At 49.1% G+C, this 19,281-nt stretch overlaps 1 protein-coding gene across 3 annotated transcripts in view; it reads right to left on the reverse strand.

Moving 5' to 3' along the window:
• Positions 1-1,893: 1,893 nt before the first annotated feature.
• Positions 1,894-19,281, reverse strand: part of ADAMTSL3 (ADAMTS like 3) — a 336,446-nt gene continuing 319,058 nt past the window's right edge. For 2 of the 3 annotated variants that reach the window (XM_032341952.1, XM_032341950.1), the window contains exons 26-30: positions 13,541-13,724; positions 10,419-10,623; positions 8,141-8,241; positions 3,007-3,221; positions 1,894-2,100 (exon numbers count right to left, since the gene is read on the reverse strand). In XM_032341952.1, the coding sequence (XP_032197843.1) occupies positions 1,994-2,100; positions 3,007-3,221; positions 8,141-8,241; positions 10,419-10,623; positions 13,541-13,724 (812 nt within the window). In that variant the 3' untranslated portion in view covers positions 1,894-1,993. Of the gene's footprint in view, positions 2,101-2,989; positions 3,222-8,140; positions 8,242-10,418; positions 10,624-13,540; positions 13,725-19,281 lie in introns of all 3 variants that reach the window. The other variant, XM_032341951.1, reaches the window with a different exon arrangement.

Genomic DNA, 19,281 nt, shown 5'->3' on the forward strand with positions numbered 1-19,281 from the left:
ATGAAAGAAACACTAACTCTTGTGTGATAGGAACAGTAGTAAAATACAGTACACAGGAATGTCACTTGAACGATACCAAGACAACGGTATGATAGCCAACGAAAAATAGCAACTTTAAATACAAAGGAGAAGCTATTTAATAGGAAATTTTGTTGATAAGAAAAAATATATGTCCCACGTTCTTTATTACATACTGTACAAAATAAAATATTGCACCTTTAAGTCATATAATAAATATGTACAAAGAGTATCTTACAAACGATCTTTCTTTTAATTTAAACACCTTCCCCAACCAAGTGTGACTGAGGACCAGCGCCCCACGGGCTGTGTGTGCCCATCATGTCCCCATCCTTCCCGGCCACCAATCCCTCCGCATACAGTAGTGCTCATTGTCAGTGTCGGTGAGGCTGAAGTTAGAACACGACAGCTGGTGCTCCGAATACGCGGCAGAGAGACCAGCAAGCTTGCCCACGGACAGATCCAAAGCCCAAACGCGCTGTTCACTTCTCTGTGATCAGGGCCTCGGTCCCGCACGACCTGCTTCAGGGGACGCCGTGGCCAACGGGCTGTCGGCGGCACGGGATGCTGACCGAGGGAGGATGGCTGCGTCCTTGGGGCCGTGAGCCATCCAAAGCCAGAACCGCTGGGGATGTTGGGGAAAGCACCCCAGAACTGAATCAGCGTCACAACGTCACAACTTCACGCAAGCCCCAGACTCCTTCGACAATTTAGTCCCAATTTACTCTCCACCCGGGCACCATCACCAACACCAGCACCGGCGCCAGTCTGAACGCAACCCAACGCAACCCAGCTCGGCCTCTCGCTAACCCCCAACGCCAACTCTAGCCTTGACCCTAACATACCTTCCTCTCTCACCTCACCCAATCCTCAGACTAAAATGAACCCTACACTTACCCACCAAATCCTAGCTCTGACCCCTAGCCCTCCTGTAACTTCTAGCCCAACCCAAATCCACTTTGGATTTACCGACAGATCGGTCTGAATTAAAACACTTATTCACAATAATTCTTTTCAATCACCATGTTTGCTATTTGGATGACTTTCTTAGAACCTTCAGGATTATAAGAAATAAAAACCCTGAAATAGAAAATCCTCAGGAGTACGATTCTAGGCATAAATTAGGTCTAATAAGGCTTTGATGTTTTTTGTTTGTGTGCAAGAGAAGAGTGCTCAGAAAAACTCTCATTCACAGCTCTTAAAAGAAAGCTTTGAATACACATTTCAAAATCAGTAGAAAAGGTGAACGTGCCCTCTCCTTTGATTTCAGAGATGCCTCATCTGGTCACAGATCTCCATAGTTGTGGAATTGGTGGCAATGTCTACTCTGGGCTTTCATCCCCGGGTTCTGTAAGAGCAAAGACAAGATGCCACCCGCCCCCTCCCCCCCAACTCCCAGGGTCCTTGGATCAGTCGGTGCCATGAGTGTGGCCACAGGGACCGCTTCCTCTTCACAGACTAGACTTAAGGACCCATCAAAATGCCACCTGCACCACTTATGCCATCTCAACAACTACTGGCCAGGGCTTCCAAAGTGTAGATGCCTTATCAACAGGCTGAAACCCTAAAACTCGAGAGAAGAGGAGATCATCAGTTGCCGCATGCCCGTCACGTCTTCAGGACGTCCTACCCTCCACCCGTCTACACGTACAGGAAAAAGCAGCCTGTGACATCGCACTGGGGATCTGGGCAGTTTCCCTACTAGGAGGGCACGGGGAGGGTCCCAAGTGCAAGGGCACACCTGCCACGGTGTGTTTGATCGTCCCGGAACAGATCATCTCAAAGAGCTGCGATCAAAAACCGGCCACCAGGAAAACAATAGGACATCCCGCCAGTGGCAAGTTCGCAATGACCCCTGAATGCAGAATCTAGAGTTTTGAAAGAAATAACATGCTTCTGAACCAGCTGCGTCGGGGGAAAGAGCTTTTCCGTTTGGGTTCTGTCTTCACAGCAGCATTCCGATCCCGCCACACGTTTACCCTTCTTGACACGACTGACAGCACCTCTGCTTGTAGAGATCGAGCGAACACAAGCCGAGATGCTTCACGAACACACAGTAGTGAGTTGTGTCTGAGCAGTCTCCTGCGGAAAAGGGAAAACAGAGATACCCACTGAACACACAGCTCACCAGAGAAGGAGTTACAAAAACTGAAAAAATAAAACCCTTTGAGTTTATGACAAGCCTAACACTGCAATCACGGAGCGAGCTGGAGAAACCCGGGCTTGGGTTCACGGCCCAGGGAATAGAGTCACGGGCACAGTGACAGCGCCAGGCGGGGCAGGTGGCAGCTGCATCTGTGGGGAGCCCAGCGGCATGGATAGAACTGTTCCATCACTACGTCCTACACCTGAAACTGTGCAACCTTGTACATCAGCCGGACTCAGAAAAAAAAACTGAAAAGCAACCCCATTAAGCTCGGGATGGAGGCACGGCCCTACACGAGAGCCAGAAACTCACGGGGCTCACTTCTCATCCAGGCCACGTGGCCTCACCCTGCTCTCCGGGGCCTCCCAGCCCTTGTGGCCCACGCTCCTCCTCTCAGTGCTGAGAACAGCAGGGCTGTGGACCCTTGGAAAATGGATAAATGGGATAGACCTGCTCCCTAGCAAAATATATTTATGATGAAGTTTTATAAAAATGATATAACAATTATAATATGCATAATATAAAAACGTGTGTCCATGAACATATATAGTATTAAAACAATATACTGTATATATAATATAATAATAATATAAACATCTATGCCAAGAATCCCCGTCCTAGCTGAGGAGACCGCCCTCCGGGCAGAAGGGGAGTGCGGTGAGGCGGTCAGACGTGGGGACAAATCCATCATAGCCAATGCCGCCGACACCCACGGGATTCTTACATGGCCGGTCAGCGGGGACACCAAATAGGCTGCCCCCCCGCCTCCCCCCCACCCCCTCGCCCAGGTCTGGCTGGGACGAGGCTGCCGGCCGGCGGTGGTACCTGAGAGAGGTACGTACTCTCACAGGAAGGCCCCAGACAGTGCCGCCAGGAAGCCGGTTTCTTCCTCTGCACACAGTGTCTCTCGGCCACGGGTCTGCAGCTCCAGGAGCGGACGCACTCGACCTTCCGGGACTGGAAGCCTCGGCCGCAGGCCGCCGTGCAGGGCTTCCAGGGGCCCGGGCGCCAGCACACGTCGCAAGCCCCCGACGAGCAGTTCCTCCTCAACGTGGGTCTGAAAGAGAAAGAAGGGAAAAGACAAGGGAAAGAAACAGCGAGTGGAAATGGGAGAGGTGGGGAGTCACTCCCTGCTGGGACAAGCCTTTCTGTGTACCCGAGCTCCGAGCCACGAAGGTTTCAGGATTAGGACCGGACTCATCAGATGCATGATTTGCAGGGTGCATGGTGGGTGGCGCGCGCGTAACCAGGACAGAGAAGCCAAGCACACGTGTCCATTCGCTTCCCACACCGAGTCAGGACACGTGTCTCAAAGGACCGGCTGTCGCGAGAAGCTGGGGCGGGTCAGCTCCGGCAAGGAAGGGAGGAACGGCTCACATTCAGCCACTTCGGACGTGCTAACGACACACAGACGGTTGTGCTTATCAAAGCACATGGGGGAGGTTCGGGTAAGAGTGTCACATGTGTGGGAGCGAGCTGGTCTGCTAAGGGACGGCACTCAGAGTTGGCCACGCGGTGAGTCGTAGTCAGATTTAACACGGGCCGTCCGGGGACAGGGATCTGTCTCTGGTTCCTTACCCTGGCAAACAGGACAGACAGCTGGGGCCCTCGACTCTGGAAGTTATCTAGCGTAGAAGAGACAGCCAGCTTGGTGGACACACTTTGGGGTGCGTGACCTTGTTCCCCGTGGCAGGGGTCCTGGGCGATATCGTGCCCCTACACGGAACTCTGTCCCACCCCACAGGCGACCGGGAGAGAACCTCAGCTTCACCGAGCTGCCTCAATGACGGTCCTTATTCCAGGAATGTGGAAGGTGCTGGAATAAGACCGCAATCACGACGTCTGGAGATCACGAAAGCCATATTCTGCCACATGGGCCAGAGAACCAGAAAAAGAAAATTCAGGAAAATAACAAAGAAGGATGCGAAACACCAAGAGCTGCAGAGGCTAGAAGAGAAAAAAACCCCAACAACTTCTCATTTCGTGGTCTCAGTGCTTCCCGGGGTCTGATGGAATCTGCCCTTTGAATTCCTGAGGCATTTTCGTATTCCTGTAAGAGGCTCCTTACCAGCACACGGGATCTAAAAGGAGCGCAGGATCGCCACTGGAAATGGAGTAAGGTGGAGAAACTGTGTTGACCTGACCGGCTTCTGGCCCTTACAGAGTTGGAAGCAGTACTCCGAGTGGCCCGTAGGGGGAGACTCCATCAAAAGGTTTGTTTGAACAACAGGGTCACGCCACATTAGGGTTTTACCAGGGAAGAGAGGAGGGTATCCTGTTCATTTACAGGGCTTTTTTTCCCCCAGTGGGTGTGAATCCTAGAGGACAAAAGGGTAGTTGCTTCGGACAACCAGGCATAGAGCCAGTACTCCTGGCCCTACCCCCCATGCAGAGATGAGCTCTTTCTACCGAAAAAAGGTGAATATTCACAGAAAACACCAAAAAACGTATTTTAAAAGGATGCCCAATGGTGCACAAGTGTTGGGTGGTCCCATCGGAATAGGAAATCGCCCATTTTTCTCGCATAAGTCATTCTGAGTTGATTTTACTGTTTCCAGCCCCAAGAACCCTAACACACAGCCACTTCCGCTCTGACGGAAGGCAGGGCCGGCGGGAAGGCAGAAGGAGCCCCAGGGCTTACAACGGATGAGAGGACGCAGGGAACCAGACAGCCACGCGGCAGCCGTAGCTCCAGGGGCTGGTCCCTGAGGTCATGTGAAGGGAAGGTGGATCCAGCACAGCCCACGTCCTCGGGGCCGGGGACAGGACAGGGGACGGGGCTGCTCCAGCTAGGGGGACGCAGTCTGGGCAATGGTGCGACGCACGCGTGTGCACGGGCAGCTCAGCTGCTCTCCCGTGTGGCAGGAAATCACAGTCACCCTGTTGCCACTAGAGTCCCCCCATGTCCCGACTCTGCTCAGTCGAGCTCCTCCCCGACCTCACACAACCCTTCACCATCAGCCACATGCAACCACGGGCTCGCTCCTTCACCCACTTCCATGCTTCCTGTCCAGCTCCGCAAATCTTTTTCTTTTTTAAAAAAGATTTTTATTATTTGAGAGAGAGAGAGAGAGAGCACAAGAGCAGGGGAGAAGGGCAGAGGGAGAAGCAGGGAGCCAGATGCGGGACTCGCTGAGCAGGGAGCCAGATGTGGGACTCGGTCCTAGGACCCCAGGATCACGACCTGAGCAGAAGGCAGATGCTCAACCAAGACAGACAGACGCCCCCACATCTTTTTCTCTAAAGCCCCATTTGACCGTATATTGAGCCCCTCCCGTGCCTTCTACTATGTTTCTACCTCCTGTTCTCGCTGCCCTCGGTTGGACAGCGCTGGCACATCCACAGTGTGTCCCGAAGGAAGGAGGCCGTGGCTGGAGCTCCGAGAGAGGCGGGGGTGAGGTCTGGGGTGGGGCTGTCAAGGGAGGAAAAGGGGGCGCCTGGGTTCTTGATTTCAGCTCGGGTGGTGATCTCGGGGTCATGGGATCGAGCCCTACATCCGGCCCCCTGCTCAACAGGGAATCTGCCTGAGATTCTTTCTCTTTCCCTCTGCCCCTCCCCCATGTCCCCGCTACCCTGTATCTCACTCTCTAAAAATAAATCAGTCTTCAAAAATAAATAAATAAATAAATAGATAAATAAATAAATAAACAAACAAAGGGAGGGAGGAGTTGACCGTGTGGCGTTTTCTAGGCCACACTGCAGACTTTGGTCACCCTCCTTGCTAAGAGCGAGTGAGGTCTCTAAAGTGGCTTTAATCTGTCGGGGAGGTGGGGTGCTGAGGTGGTGCGATCAGATTTGACTTTGGAAAGGACCGCTCAGGCTGCAGGGTGGGGACTGGGCAGGAAAGGACCAACAGGCGGAGGGGGACCCGTGGGATGGCTCGGCTACGGGCCATCATGGCAGAGATGGGTTCGAGAACACAATACAAGGAACCAAAATGTATATGAAAACTTATTGGGGGACGCCTGGGTGGCTCAGTGGGTTAAGCCGCTGCCTTCGGCTCAGGTCATGATCTCAGGGTCCTGGGATGGAGCCCCGCATCGGGATCTCTGCTCAGCGGGGATCCTGCTTCCTCTCCCTTCTCTCTGTCTGGCTCTGCCTACTTGTGACCTCTGTCTGTCAAATAAATAAATAAAATCTTAAAAATAAAAGTTATCAGAGGGGCTCCTGGATGGCTCTGTCGGTTGAGCATCTAACTCTTGATTTGGGCTCAGGTCATAATCTCAGGGTTGTGAGATCGAGCCCGTGGGGAGCTTGCTTAATATTCTCTCTCTCCCTCCGTCTCTGCCCCTCCCCTCTGCTTGTGGGCACATACATGTGCTCTCTGTCTCTCTCTCATTCGTTCTGAAAAAGAAAAAAAGTAATCAGAAAAATACAAATTACAATAGGATGTGATTTTTTACCCATCAGATTGGCAAAATTTTAAAGACTGAAAACCCATTGGGGCGCCTGGGTGGCTCAGTGGGTTAAAGCCTCTGCCTGGGATCGAGCCCCGAGTCGGGCTTTCTGCTCAGCAGGGAGCCTGCTTCCCTTCCTCTCTCTCTGCCTGCTTGTGATCTCTGTCTGTCAAATAAGCAAATAAAATCTTAAAAAAAATAAAAACAAAAAAACCCATATAATGTTCATGAAAAGGGGGAACCCTCATGCACTCTTGGTAGAGACGTTTTGATGGTAACTTAGCAGTATCAGAATGAACAGGCCTGTCAATTCAATCCTAGGCTGTACCCAAAACATAGCTGTTAGTGGATAAAGATATATGTTCTAAGATGTTTACTACAGCATTTGTTTGGGATAGGAAAAAAAAAAAACCTGAAACACACAAATGTCCATCAGCAATGGAATGAGATAAAAATGTTAAATACAACAATGGAAAAGAGCAAAGGGAATCTTACGTACCAAGATCAGGGAAAGTCTATAATGTACGGATAAGGAGAAAAAGCAAGTTTCAGAAAAGTACATCAGGTGCGTTAAAAAAGAAAGCTCAACGCGTGTACACGCTTGTGCCATCCGCCTGTCTTTGAGAATGCCAAATGAGACCTCTGGGGTGATCCGTGTCGGTCTGTGTGTGGTCTCTGTCTGCTCAGCAAAAGACAAAGCTAGGTTGTCTGTTGAGAGGGAAGGAAGCTGTTCTGATCATTTTCCACTTGAGGAAAACAGGTCCGGCTGGGGTTGTGTTGTGGGGAACAGGAAACACAGCGGACTCTGCGTTGCCAAACCTTACTGAAGGCTCAGAATGGACACGGAGCCAACTGTCAAGGTCATCTCGTTTTCTCCGGCAGCACTCAGGGTGGGGAGGAGAGAGAGGGAGTCACATTCTGAGCATCCTCTGTGACCCAGGCTGCAGAGATGTTTCAGACCAGCCAACTCCCCGAAACCTCCCAACCATAGTTTTGCGTGGACCGTAATACCCCAGGGGGTAGACTAGACCCTCGGGGTAACCTCACGGAACAGCGCCCCTCGACCCCAAACTGAGCACCAGCTTTGACTCCTACACAAGAGAAAAGCAAACTCTCTGTGTTTAAGCCCCTTCGCAAGGTAAAAGCTTGTTTCATTCTGCTGCACCACTGTGCCCGCCTCCTCGCCCGAGGTTTCCAGGCAGAGGAATACACCGTCCGCGGCAAACACTGGGAAGATTTAAGCTGTAAACCTCAGTGAAATATCATTAGGCTTGACCAACTTTGGCTACGGAGGGAAAAATGCCTGTCCTCAATGCTACTCTTTTTTTTTTTTTTCCTCTTTGGGGTGTCCCTGTCCAGATACGTTTCATGTCTACATCACGTGTAATTAGAACAGTGGATACTAGTGACTCTTCCAGCCTTACGCACGCTGTCGGGGACGGCACTGTAAGAGAGTGTCCCTGCTAGGAACTGTCGGTTGTGAGAGGTCGTGGACGGGAGGGTCATTGCACTGTCAGGAAGTCACAGCCACGGACTGGGGCAGGAGAGGGGTTCGCGCGGCCCCGGGGCAGGTCGGTACCTTTTTCTGTCATCACAGCGGGGGTCAGAGCTGTTGTGCGGTTGACAGACTTCGTGTTGCGGCTGCAGCCTCCCCATGCGACCCAGGCAACGTGCAGGACACTGGAACAGAAGCACAAAGTAGGAGACACCACTGTGAGCCCATGCGTGCCGTGGTGCCAAGACCATGTGCTGAGATGGGGCTGGGGGTCCCCAGGGAATCAGGGAGGGTGGAAGCTCGGCTCTGGGGCCAGACAGCCTTCCCTCAGCATCTTCCTCCTCCTCTACACCGCCCCCCCACCCCCCGCCTGCCCCAGAAACTTAGAGCACCTCTGGGGAGAAGGGAGAAGGAGGGGGGCCAGTCTGTAATGGACAGGGCTTAGGTCCAACAATGACATTGCTTCAAACCATAAGCAACTGCCAAATTTGGGTTTTCCTGCTCTGAGCAAAAGCAGAGGCTTCTGGGTGAAGGTGAGTTCAATTATGGGAAAAAAATTCTTTCCTGATGCGGTTCTTAATTTTCTTGCAGTCATAATACATATTAATTTTTCCTTATACTCTGTTTTATGCTTGAAATGACATCGGATATTCCGCTAGGGAGACTTCTAAACCAAGAGCTCAGGGTGGCACCTGGCTTCCCCTTCATGCTTGGAGCAGAATGTGCGTGGACAGATAAACTGAAGGAATCATTAAGCGAAAAAGGAATCGTAACTGAAGGAGCCGGAAAATTCCCAGTCCATCTGTATTTTGAAGAATGAGGAAGTACATTCCGGAAGGAACGCTAAGGGTGCGGCTGGACCATCCCTCCTTAAGGAGACCCCCGCAGGAGCTGGTGAGCCAGCCCCGTGGAAGCCAGGAACAGAGACGGGATCGTACTAGAAGAGACCGTGAAGGGACGGTTAAGGGAGGCTTTAGAAGCTGTGGATTCTACAGGATGGGACAAAACTGCTCAGCGGCAAACGTGCTTTATCCTTCAGGAAGAGGAAAGAACGAGCTCCTGTGACAGGCCTGGCAGGGGATGGTGTGGAGAGGCTGTTTCCTCGATTTCCGGGGTCCCCCACGGCCCCTACTTAGTGCTTCCAAAGAGCCACGTGGGGGAGGCTGCGGTCTAGGGCCCTGGGGGTCTGGAGAGCAGAGCACCAAGCCAAAGATTATTCTCGAGTGCCAGGATCTAATGGAATTAGCCCTGCTAGGTTTGGGACTTGACGGGGACCCGTAGCCTCTTTCCTTTTCTGATTTCTCTTGTTTGGAAAGGGAATGTCTATCTTCTGCCTGTCTCATCAATGTAGTTTGGAAGTACGTAACTTGTCTGCCTTCATAACTTCACGGGGGAGAGGTATTCTGCGTCAGGACGGCTTGCTTCTTACCCATTCCTAGTTTAGGTGACGTTTGGTGAGACTTCGGGTTTGAAGTGAGGACGGAATGGGCCAAGACTTCTAAGGATATTGGGATGGGATGAATGTACTTTGTGCACAAGAAGGACATGAATTTGTGGGGGGCAGAGGGTGGGATGTTATGGACCCAACTGTGTCCCCTCAACATCTGTATGTGGTAGCCCTAAGCCCCTGGTGTGACTGTATTCGGAGATGGGTCTACAAGGTGGTATTAAAGGTGAAATGAAGCCATAGGGTCGGGCCTTTATCTGCTAGAATTGTGGCCTTAGAAGAGGAAGACACACCAGAAATGTGTCTCTCTCTCCCTCTCTCTCTGCACAGAGAAGGGGCCACGTGAGGACCCACCGAGAAGACACTGTCTTGAAGCAGGAGAGTGAGGCCCCACAAAACCAACCCTGACAGAACCTTGACCGTGGACTTCCAGCCTCCAGAACTGTGGGAAAATAAGCTTCTGCTCTCCCTGGCACCTGGTCTGCGGTATTTTGTTAAGGCAGCCCTCGCAGATGAGTTAGGTTCCTCGACATCTCTTTAAACTTTTTTTTTGCCCCAAGTATTTTTAATTTTAAAACATTGTTCAAGGTGCTGTTTGGGACCCAGGCCATGAGACTTTCGCACACTGCTCCTCGGCTCCCTCTCTCGAAGCCTGCTTGCACCCCAGCTGCCCCGGACCAGCCAGTCTTGGAAATTCTGTCCCTGACCTACTCTATTCAAAGAATCCAACTTTGATTCTCCTTTATACTGGAAGACAGTGACTCCCTGATTTCCAAATCTAATCCCTGACGCCAACATATACACTAGCCTTAGAGAGCAATCCGATGTTTTCCCCTCAAATTAAAAGAAAAAAAATGTATGAGAAGCAAAGCGACGATTACATTATTGTCACAGCACTAGATCTGTCAGCTGTACCTGGCCCCCCGGTTCAACGACCCACTGGCCGCAAGGATGACTGGAACACGGCCTTCTTCCCGGAGGCCTCTCTTTGGGAACACACGCTCCCGGGGACATCAGCTGCGGGGTCCCGTCGGCTTTGGTGCGTTTGCAGGTCACCTGGCGACTGTGGAATCCTTCTCCGCAGGACACAGAGCACTCTGACCACGGGCTCGTGAACCACCTGGAAATAAAAACTACAGCAGCTCAGTGAGGACTGTAAGGTCAGCCCCTGCCGCGAGAGCCTTGAACATCGAGCCTAAGACTGACGGTGTGGGGGCCGTCGCGTGTCTCTAGGGGAACGGGTCTCTGCTCAGATGACTCCTGGCTCTCTGCTCAGACTTCCCGTTTGTTCAGGGGAGTGACAGAGGGACCAGGGGAGATAAGGAAAGATAAGGAACATGGGAGTCTGCAAGGGTACAAGACCTGGAACTCGCCGGGCCCCAGACAGCACAGCTAGGGAAAACTGAGGTGGAAATTTCAAAAAGGTGGATTTCAATTCACTGAAACCAAAGGGGAGAAAATAGTTTTAAAGCACATATGTGCTATTTGCTCTGGGAGATATTCACATCTGATTCCCATTCTTTGTGGGGAAGACACCAACCAACGTCCAAAGGGGTAAAAGTGTCTCAGTTATGGCCACATAACTATAAACCAGCAGAGCTGTGGTTGGATTCTAGGTTCGTCGGACCCTAAGTTCACACCTTCATAGGACGCTCGGAGCTGGACACCGTTGGGAGACTGAGTGCTGGGTCACTGCGGATGTTCAGGCTCTGGGGAGTCCCACCTAAGCTGGGCTCTAGGAAGCTCCAAGAGACCACGGACCTGGCGGGGCAAAGAATTACCTCATCGTGGTCACTGAGCTACAGCTGGAATTAGTGCCCCTTTAGTTATAAAGATGCCAGCTGCAAAGTCCAGCAGTATTAGCACTGCTGTGATTTCATTACCAAGGGAAACCACGGATATTTTCACAAGGCATTACGGCTGCGGCAGATATCTCAAAGCATCCTTTATACTCACCACCCTCCACTTCACGACTAATGCACCGCTGGTGTTATTTGTCTTAACAGAGAAGCAAGTCTAGTATTGTATCACCATTTTTAACGTGTCAATCCTCTATATCAATGTTAGCGGTTTCCTTTGTGATCGAGTATATTCTATTTTATAGATTTAAAACCCTCGTCCTGAGAAGGGAGCCCCAGGCTTCTCCAGACGACCAGAGGCGTCCACAGCACAGAGTGAGGAAGGGCCCTCCGTGTGAGAGCCCTTGGGTTACGAGACCTTGAGGTGTCTCTCATAAGTGTGAAAGAGGACGGCCGCTTATCCTAGGAACTTGCACAGGCTAGAGAATACGTAACAAGCACCATGGCTGATACATTTCTTTCCACTTTATAAGAATCAAGATTTGGCCCAACCAGCTGCCCCCAAGTTCCTGGAGCATCAGTTTGATACTTCCTGAGGGACAGAGGACTCAGCGCAAGACCTTCCTCCCAAGAACACGGCGGGTGCCGAGAGCCACGTCAGCCACCGATGGCCACAGCCCCGCAAGAACACGTTCTCAGACATCTGCTTTGTTTGCCAGTGGACCCTGCCTCCCGCTACCTTCCCAGGCCCAGCTCAGAGGATCCAGGTAGGCACTTGTACGAGGGTTGTGAACTCTAACAAAGTGTCCATCTCCAGTTGTGCTCCATAAGTGTTATTGCTATCTTATCTGATTTTACTTATTTATTTTGTTTTACTAGGGATTCTGGTGCCATTTGGTCAGTTACTTCTAGGGACTCTGTGATTCAATCATTCATTCATTCACTCCACACACATCCGTGGAGGGCTCACAATGGGGACAGACATGGTGCTAAGTGCTGGGAACAAAGTGTTCTGCAAACAGCTGTGTGTTTACCCTCCTGGGGTGGACACTCTTGCAGGGGACAGACATGGTAAGAACCATGGACATGAGTGATAACAGAATAGGAAACAAATAGGGGGCTGGCTGAGCTTGGGGGGGAAGGTAAGGAAGAGTTTTCCTCAAAAGAAATGAACAGAAGTAACTGAACTCAGAGAGGGAACAGTGCTCCAGGCAAGGGGAACAGCATGTGCGGAGCCTCTGAGTCAGAAGAAAGGCACGTCTCAGAGACAAAAAGAGCGTGGAGATCAGATAACCAGGCTGTGACAGACAGAGGGGGCAGCCCGAGGCACAAGGGTGGAGGGACTTGTTCTCTCACTCCTGTATTCAGTCAGGCAGCAAATACTCACTGAGCACTGTGTAACTGGTGTAGACATCAGGGTGAACAACATGAGTAAGACAGAGTTAGGGATTTGGGCCTTGGTCTTAAGAACCACAAGAGGTGTTTGAAGGGCTTTAAACAAAGAGGCATCATGGTGAATTTGTGTCTTAAAGATGATTCTGCTCACGCATGGGGAGAGCACTCCAGGTAGGGAGACAAGAATCAGGAGGATTCTGGGCCATCCATGTGAGGGACATTGATGGCGTGAGCTCCTGGGGGTGGGGGAACTGGACAAGAACAGATGGAGGTGACAGACACAGGGGTCTGGGATGCAGTGTGTCTGGAAGCCTGGGCAGGGGGGTACCCAGTTTGGAAGAGATCATGAGTTTGATTTTGGACATGTTTAAAGGACTGATTTCTAGCTATTACCTAGAAAGGTTATGAACGGTTTTGACCCCCAGGGTGGAGCCTAAGGAATGGCACTTGGAACAGGACCTCCAGGGATGCTGGCCTGCGGCGCTCCCTCCAGGCAAACCCATGGGACCGGCTCTGCTAAGGACCACATAGCCCCGTGAGTGCAGGAGGCAGATTTGGGTAGCGGTCAAGAGCAGAGGCTCTGAACACAGATCCTCTCGATTTGAATTCTGGCCCTTGTACCTGGAGGGCCTCGGGGGTGCTTTCCCATTCGCGAAGTCTGAGAAACTAACAACGTCTGCCTCCAAGGTGACGGCGAAGTGGTCCGCGCGAGCACTGAGCAGAACGCCCGGTGCAGGGTACGTGCTCAGCCCATCGATGTGACGGCGCTAGGAAATCCAAGTCACCACGCCTTCCACCCCAAGCCCAAACCTGGTACTGATACGAAGAGTTGACGACACATACCTTGAGGGGCAGTCCCGGATGTTACAGGGCTGAAACCCGGCCAGCGGCTTCGGGAGGTGCTGGCAAAGGGCCTCGCTCACTTCCTGTCCATCGGCCAGCACACACCGGGGTCTCTGGACTCGGGCTCCCGAGTGGCCGCAGGTGGCAGAACAATGCGTCCAGTTCCCGAGCTCCCAAAAAGGCTCTGTGGAAAGGAAGTGAAATGTCATGACAGCTTCGAATGAGATATGATGATAGGGCTGGAGAGGACACGGCCACAGACCACCAGGAGCTGTTTTCTGGTAGACTGCCCATCGGCTGCTTTGCGAAGCACTCGGAGAGTACGCCATCACCTGGTGGCAGGTCCCCTTCACATTCCAGGCTTCCTCCTCTGACTCACTGTACTCACTGGTGGGAACGGTGGCCGGCACGGGGCCCCTGGACCGCAGCCTGGGAGAGGCGCTATTGGAAGCCAGCTAGATCTGCCAGAAAAGTCCCAGAGAGCGGGAGAAGGTGCTCCGTGCAGTGGGCTGGCTCCTCAGCTTCCTCCGAGCACGGCCAAGAGGAGGGCGTCTCGGGAGGATACTCACACCGCTTCCATTTCTCAAATGTGGGCCAGGCGGAGAAATGAAAGACCGTTTCGCAGGGACCCGGGATTAAGCAGTCAGGTTAAAAACGCATTTCATTCCATTCTTACTTTCCCATTAATTCTTATCTAAACTTCAACTTACTCTTGGAACTGCAGAAATAATTTGTCAGGGACACATCTGGAAAGGTAAAAATGGGAGTTTCCTTTAGCAAAGTTGAAGCTGATTCCCTCCAGTAATTAGGGCTTTTTAATTGTAGCCTCATTCCAAACAGCCTTTCCCTTCCTTTCTGACACTTGGTAAAAAGATGAGGTACAATACGATGATGACAGATTTGTATGTGGCCACGGAAGGTGCCAGATTTTCCTGTCACAATCACAAGTAATTGATAGCTACCAGCTGTGTCCACAGACTCCCTCCCAGAGCAGAACGGTTTCTTTAACTTATTGTTTTCCAGATTTTCCCTCTGATTTTTGAATTTTTGTCTGAAGTTGCATATGGCAACCTCTGCAAAGCAGAATCCTACATATGTTTAGTTGGCCCCCAGGATGACAGTTTATTCGAAATAATTTTTTTTTAAATGGCCAGGTTTATGGAGAACCTCCCGGGTGAGGGTACTGAATTAGACACCTGGCCATCAGTTTGTCCCTTGATCCTTATGGCCATCCTGTGAACTAGATCAGTTCCATTTGCCAAAGAGGGAAAAAGTGAAGTGACTTGCTCAAGGTCCTTCATCTAGAGCCCAAATCTGTCAGACCCGACACCTAACACTTTCTACTATGCCATATTTCATGAAGACACCTTGATGCTTTGAGGCAGGAAGCACATCCACCTCTTTAAAACCACGGGTGGGTTTGTTTTTTTTTTTTAAATCGAGGTGTCATTCACATAGAATAAATGCTCAGAAATCCGGTGTGCAGTTTCGTGAGTTTTCACACCTGTATGCACTTTTGTAAGCATGATCAAGATATAAAACAATTCAGTTACAAGATACAAACAACTCATCACCCAGAGTTTCCTCCTAATTTGATCTTTAAATTAACTTTAAATTTTTAAACTAACTTTAATCTTCAAATTATTATTATTATTATTTTTACTTTTTTTTAATTTATTTTTTATTTTCAGCATAACAGTATTCATTATTTTTGCACCACACCCAGTGCTCCATGCAATCCGTGCCCTCTATAATACCCACCACCTGGTACCCCGACCTCCCACCCCCTGCCCCTTCAAAACCCTCAGATTGTTTTTCAGAGTCCATAGTCTCTCATGGTTCACCTCCCCTTCCAATTTACCCCAACTCCCTTCTCCTCTCTAACTCCCCATGTCCTCCATGCTATTTGTTATGCTCCACAAATAAGTGAAACCATATGATTATTTTTTAAAAGATTTTATTTATTTATTTGACAGACAGAGATCACAAGTAGGCAGAGGGGCAGGCAGAGAGAGAGGAGGAAGCAGGTTCCCCACCGAGCAGAGAGCCTGATGCGGGGCTCGATCCCAGGACCCTGGGATCATGACCTGAGCTGAAGGCAGAGGCTTTAACCCACTGAGCTACCCAGGCACCCTAATCTTCAAATATTTCAATCAATTATTTTAATCTGAATTATTTTGGTCAATCCCCTTCCCCCACCCAGACAATTACATGTTCATTTCCATCAGATTCACTGTGAGTGTCACCTGCCCTAGGCTTTCATTCATGAGCTCTTTGGCACTGGCTTTCCATTCCTTTTCTGAGATTCATCTGTATTGCTGCACATAGTTTAGTGCTGAATAATATTCTATCGTATGAATATACCATAGTTTATCTTGTCTCCTTCTGGGTGCCATGAGGAAGTGAGGGCTGCTGTAAACATTCCTGCACAAATTTGTTTGTGAACATGTTTTTGCTTTTCTTGGGTCACTGCCTGTGAGCGGAATTGCTGGGTCAAATGTTGATGTAGGCTTAGCTCTCTTAGAAACTACCACACAGGGGCACCTGGGTGGCTCAGTGGGTTAAAGCCTCTGCCTTTGGCTCAGGTCATGGTCTCAGGGTCCTGGGATGGAGCCCTGCATCACGCTCTCTGCTCAGTGGGGAGCCTGCTTCCTCCTCTCTCCCTGCCTGCCTCTTTGACTACTTGTAATTTCTACCAAATAAATAAGTAAAATCTTAAAAAAAAAAAAAAAAACTACCATGCAGTTTTCCAGAGTGGTTGTACCAGATTGCACACTTCACCTCCAATGCCTATGAGTTCCAGTAGCTTCACATCCTTACCCAAATCTGGCATGATCAGTCTTTTGGTTTTCACCATTCTATAAAGCGTGGAATCATTATGTCTTTGTGGGTTTAACTGTCATTTCCCTGATGCCATCGTGTATCTTCTTTTGTGAGCTGTCTGTGCAAGTATTTTGCCCGTTGTTTTTGGGGGAGAGGGGAGAGTTCATTGTTAACCTGTAGGAGTTCTTTATATACTCTAGATGTAACTTTCTCAACAGACAAATGTTTGGTCTATCTCTCTCCCAGCCTATGGTTTATCTGTTCGTATTCTTAATGGTGTCCTCGATGAGAAGATTTTAATAATTGCGATGAGGTTCAATTTGATAATTCTTTTGTCTAATGGTTAATGATTTTGGAAACAAGAGCACTTGAAAAGGAGATCATATTCATTTCCATAAAAGACTTCTCAATGCTTCACATATGTTAGAAATAAACTCTATAGTCTTTTTTTCTTTTAAATTAAAGTATAATGAACATAGAGTGTTGCACTCGTTTCAGTGATTCAATAATTCTATACGTTACTCAGTGCTCACCGTGATACGTTCACTCTTGATCCCCTTCCTCTATCTCACCCATCCTCCATCCACCTCCCCTCTGGAAACCCTCCATTTGCTCTCTGTATTGAAGAGTGGTTTTTTTAACCTATTTTGTTCTTTCTTTGTTCATGTGTTTCTAAAATTAGATGTGTGCGTGAGATCATATGGTCTTTGTCTTTCTGTCTATTTCACTTAGCATTATGTCCTCTAGGTCCATCCATGTTGCTGCAAATGGCGAGGTTTCATTTTTTATGGCTGAGTAATACTCCATTATCTATATATGCCACATCTTCTTTATCCAGTCATCTATTGACGGATACCTGGGCTGCTTCCACATCTGACCTATTGTAAATAATGCTGGTACAAACACACAGGTGCATATACGTTTTCAAATTAGTATTTTCATTCTGTTTGGATAAATACCCAATAGAGGAATTACCAGACCATATGGTAGTTCTGTTTGTAGGGTTTTGAGGAAATTCCATAGTGTTTTCCGTAGTGGCTGTACCAATTTACCAATATTCCCACCCACAGTACACTGAAGTTCCTTTTTTTCCACATTCTGCCAATACTTGCTATTTCTTGCCTTTCTGATTCTAGCCATTCTGACACGTGTGTAGTGATACCTTATTGTGGTTTTGATTTCCACTTCCTTGATGATGAGTGAGGTTGAGCATCTTTTCACGTGTCTGTTGGCCATGTGGATGTCTTCCATGGACAAATGTCTGCTCAGGTCCTCGGCCCATTTTTAATTAGACTGTTATTTTGGTGTTGAGCTGTGTAAGTTCTTTATATATTTTGCATATTAACCCCTTATCAGATATGTCATCTGCAAATACCTTCTCCTATTCAGTAGGTTATCTTTTTGTTCTGTTGATTATCTCCTTCACGGTGCAGAAGCTTTTTATTTTGATGTAGTCCTAATAGTTTATCTTTGCTTTTGTTTCCTTTGCCTAAGGATACATATCTAGAAAAATATTTCTACAGACAGTGTCATAGAGATGACTGCTTGTGCCCTCCTCTAGAATTTTTATGGTTTCAGGTTTCACAATTAGGTCTTTAATCCATTTTGAGTTTATTTTTATGTATGGTGTAAGAGCGTGGTCCAGTTTCATTCTTTGCATTCATTGTGTGGTACTGGCACAAAAACAGACAGCTGGATCAATAGACCAGAATAGAAAGCCCAGAAATAAACCCATGCTTATATGGCCCATTATCCTATGACAAAGGAGGCCAGAATATACAATGGGGAAAAGAAAGTCTCTTCAACCAATGGTGCTGGGAAAACAGGAACAAACTCTAGTCTTTACCTTGACCTTCAAGCCCTGAATGATCTGGTCCTCAGCCATCCTCCAACTTCATTTCCTATCGCCGTCCTCTATCTCCACTGTGCCCCCATCACGTGAATTTTCTTTGTGTTTCTTGAAACACTGAACTAAGCTTGTTCCCAGTTTATGGTCCTTGAACTCACTATTTCCACTGCCAGAAATGCTCCTTCCTTATCTTTGTGCATGGATGACTCTATCTCATTGTTTAGGTCTGGGCTCAACTACCGCCTCCTTAGAGAGCTGGTCCTGACTTTCTCCTCCAAAGTGGCTCTGTGAATCACTGTGCTATCTATCACTCTATTTTGCTTCCTTCATAGCACTTACCACAGGGAAATATGTGTTTGTTTCCTTGTTTGTTGTCCATCTCTCCTACTGGAAAGCCAAGCCCATGAGGGTGGGGAGCTCTTCCGTACTGTCCACTGCCAGGACAGGGAAAGTTATATATTGGGTACTCAAGCAGTATTTGTTCAATTAATAAGTGAGTCTCTTTGAAATGCTATGGTAAGGATCCATTGAAGAACTGGCATATTCCAGAATGTGTGCACATGTATGTGCATGTGTGTTTGTGTGTGTGTGTGTGTGTGTGTGTGTGTGTGTGTGTGGTGGTTAAACAAGGAAGGTGGTGTTGATAAACAAAATGTTTAAATATTCTGAAGACTTTAATTTTCCCAGCAGTTTTGGCCTCATGAATACTCAATCTTTAAATTAGTTGATTTGAGGGAGTTCCTTGAGTTCATGTCCCCTTCTGCGTGGAATTCCTACCTGCCTTTGTCCATCTGTTTCTCTGCCTGGAATGTTCTTCTTCCTCTTCCCAGAACAAACATCATGGGCTACATGAAAACATGGTTGCCTTCTCCACAGAGAGTTAGAGCCCCGTCCTTAGTGCTGACAGTGTACTTGGTCATCCTTCTCTTCCAGGACTTGTCCCCCTGCTTCCAAATACCTGTTTACATGACTGCCTCCCTGTATAGACTATGAGCTTCCCAAGGGCTAAGTCAACTCTGTATCCCCAGCCTGGTAAGAGTAGGCATTGGGCAACCACTTGTTGCATGTT

This window comes from Mustela erminea, chromosome 5, assembly GCF_009829155.1.
Source record: "Mustela erminea isolate mMusErm1 chromosome 5, mMusErm1.Pri, whole genome shotgun sequence".
Classification (NCBI taxonomy): domain Eukaryota; kingdom Metazoa; phylum Chordata; class Mammalia; order Carnivora; family Mustelidae; genus Mustela; species Mustela erminea.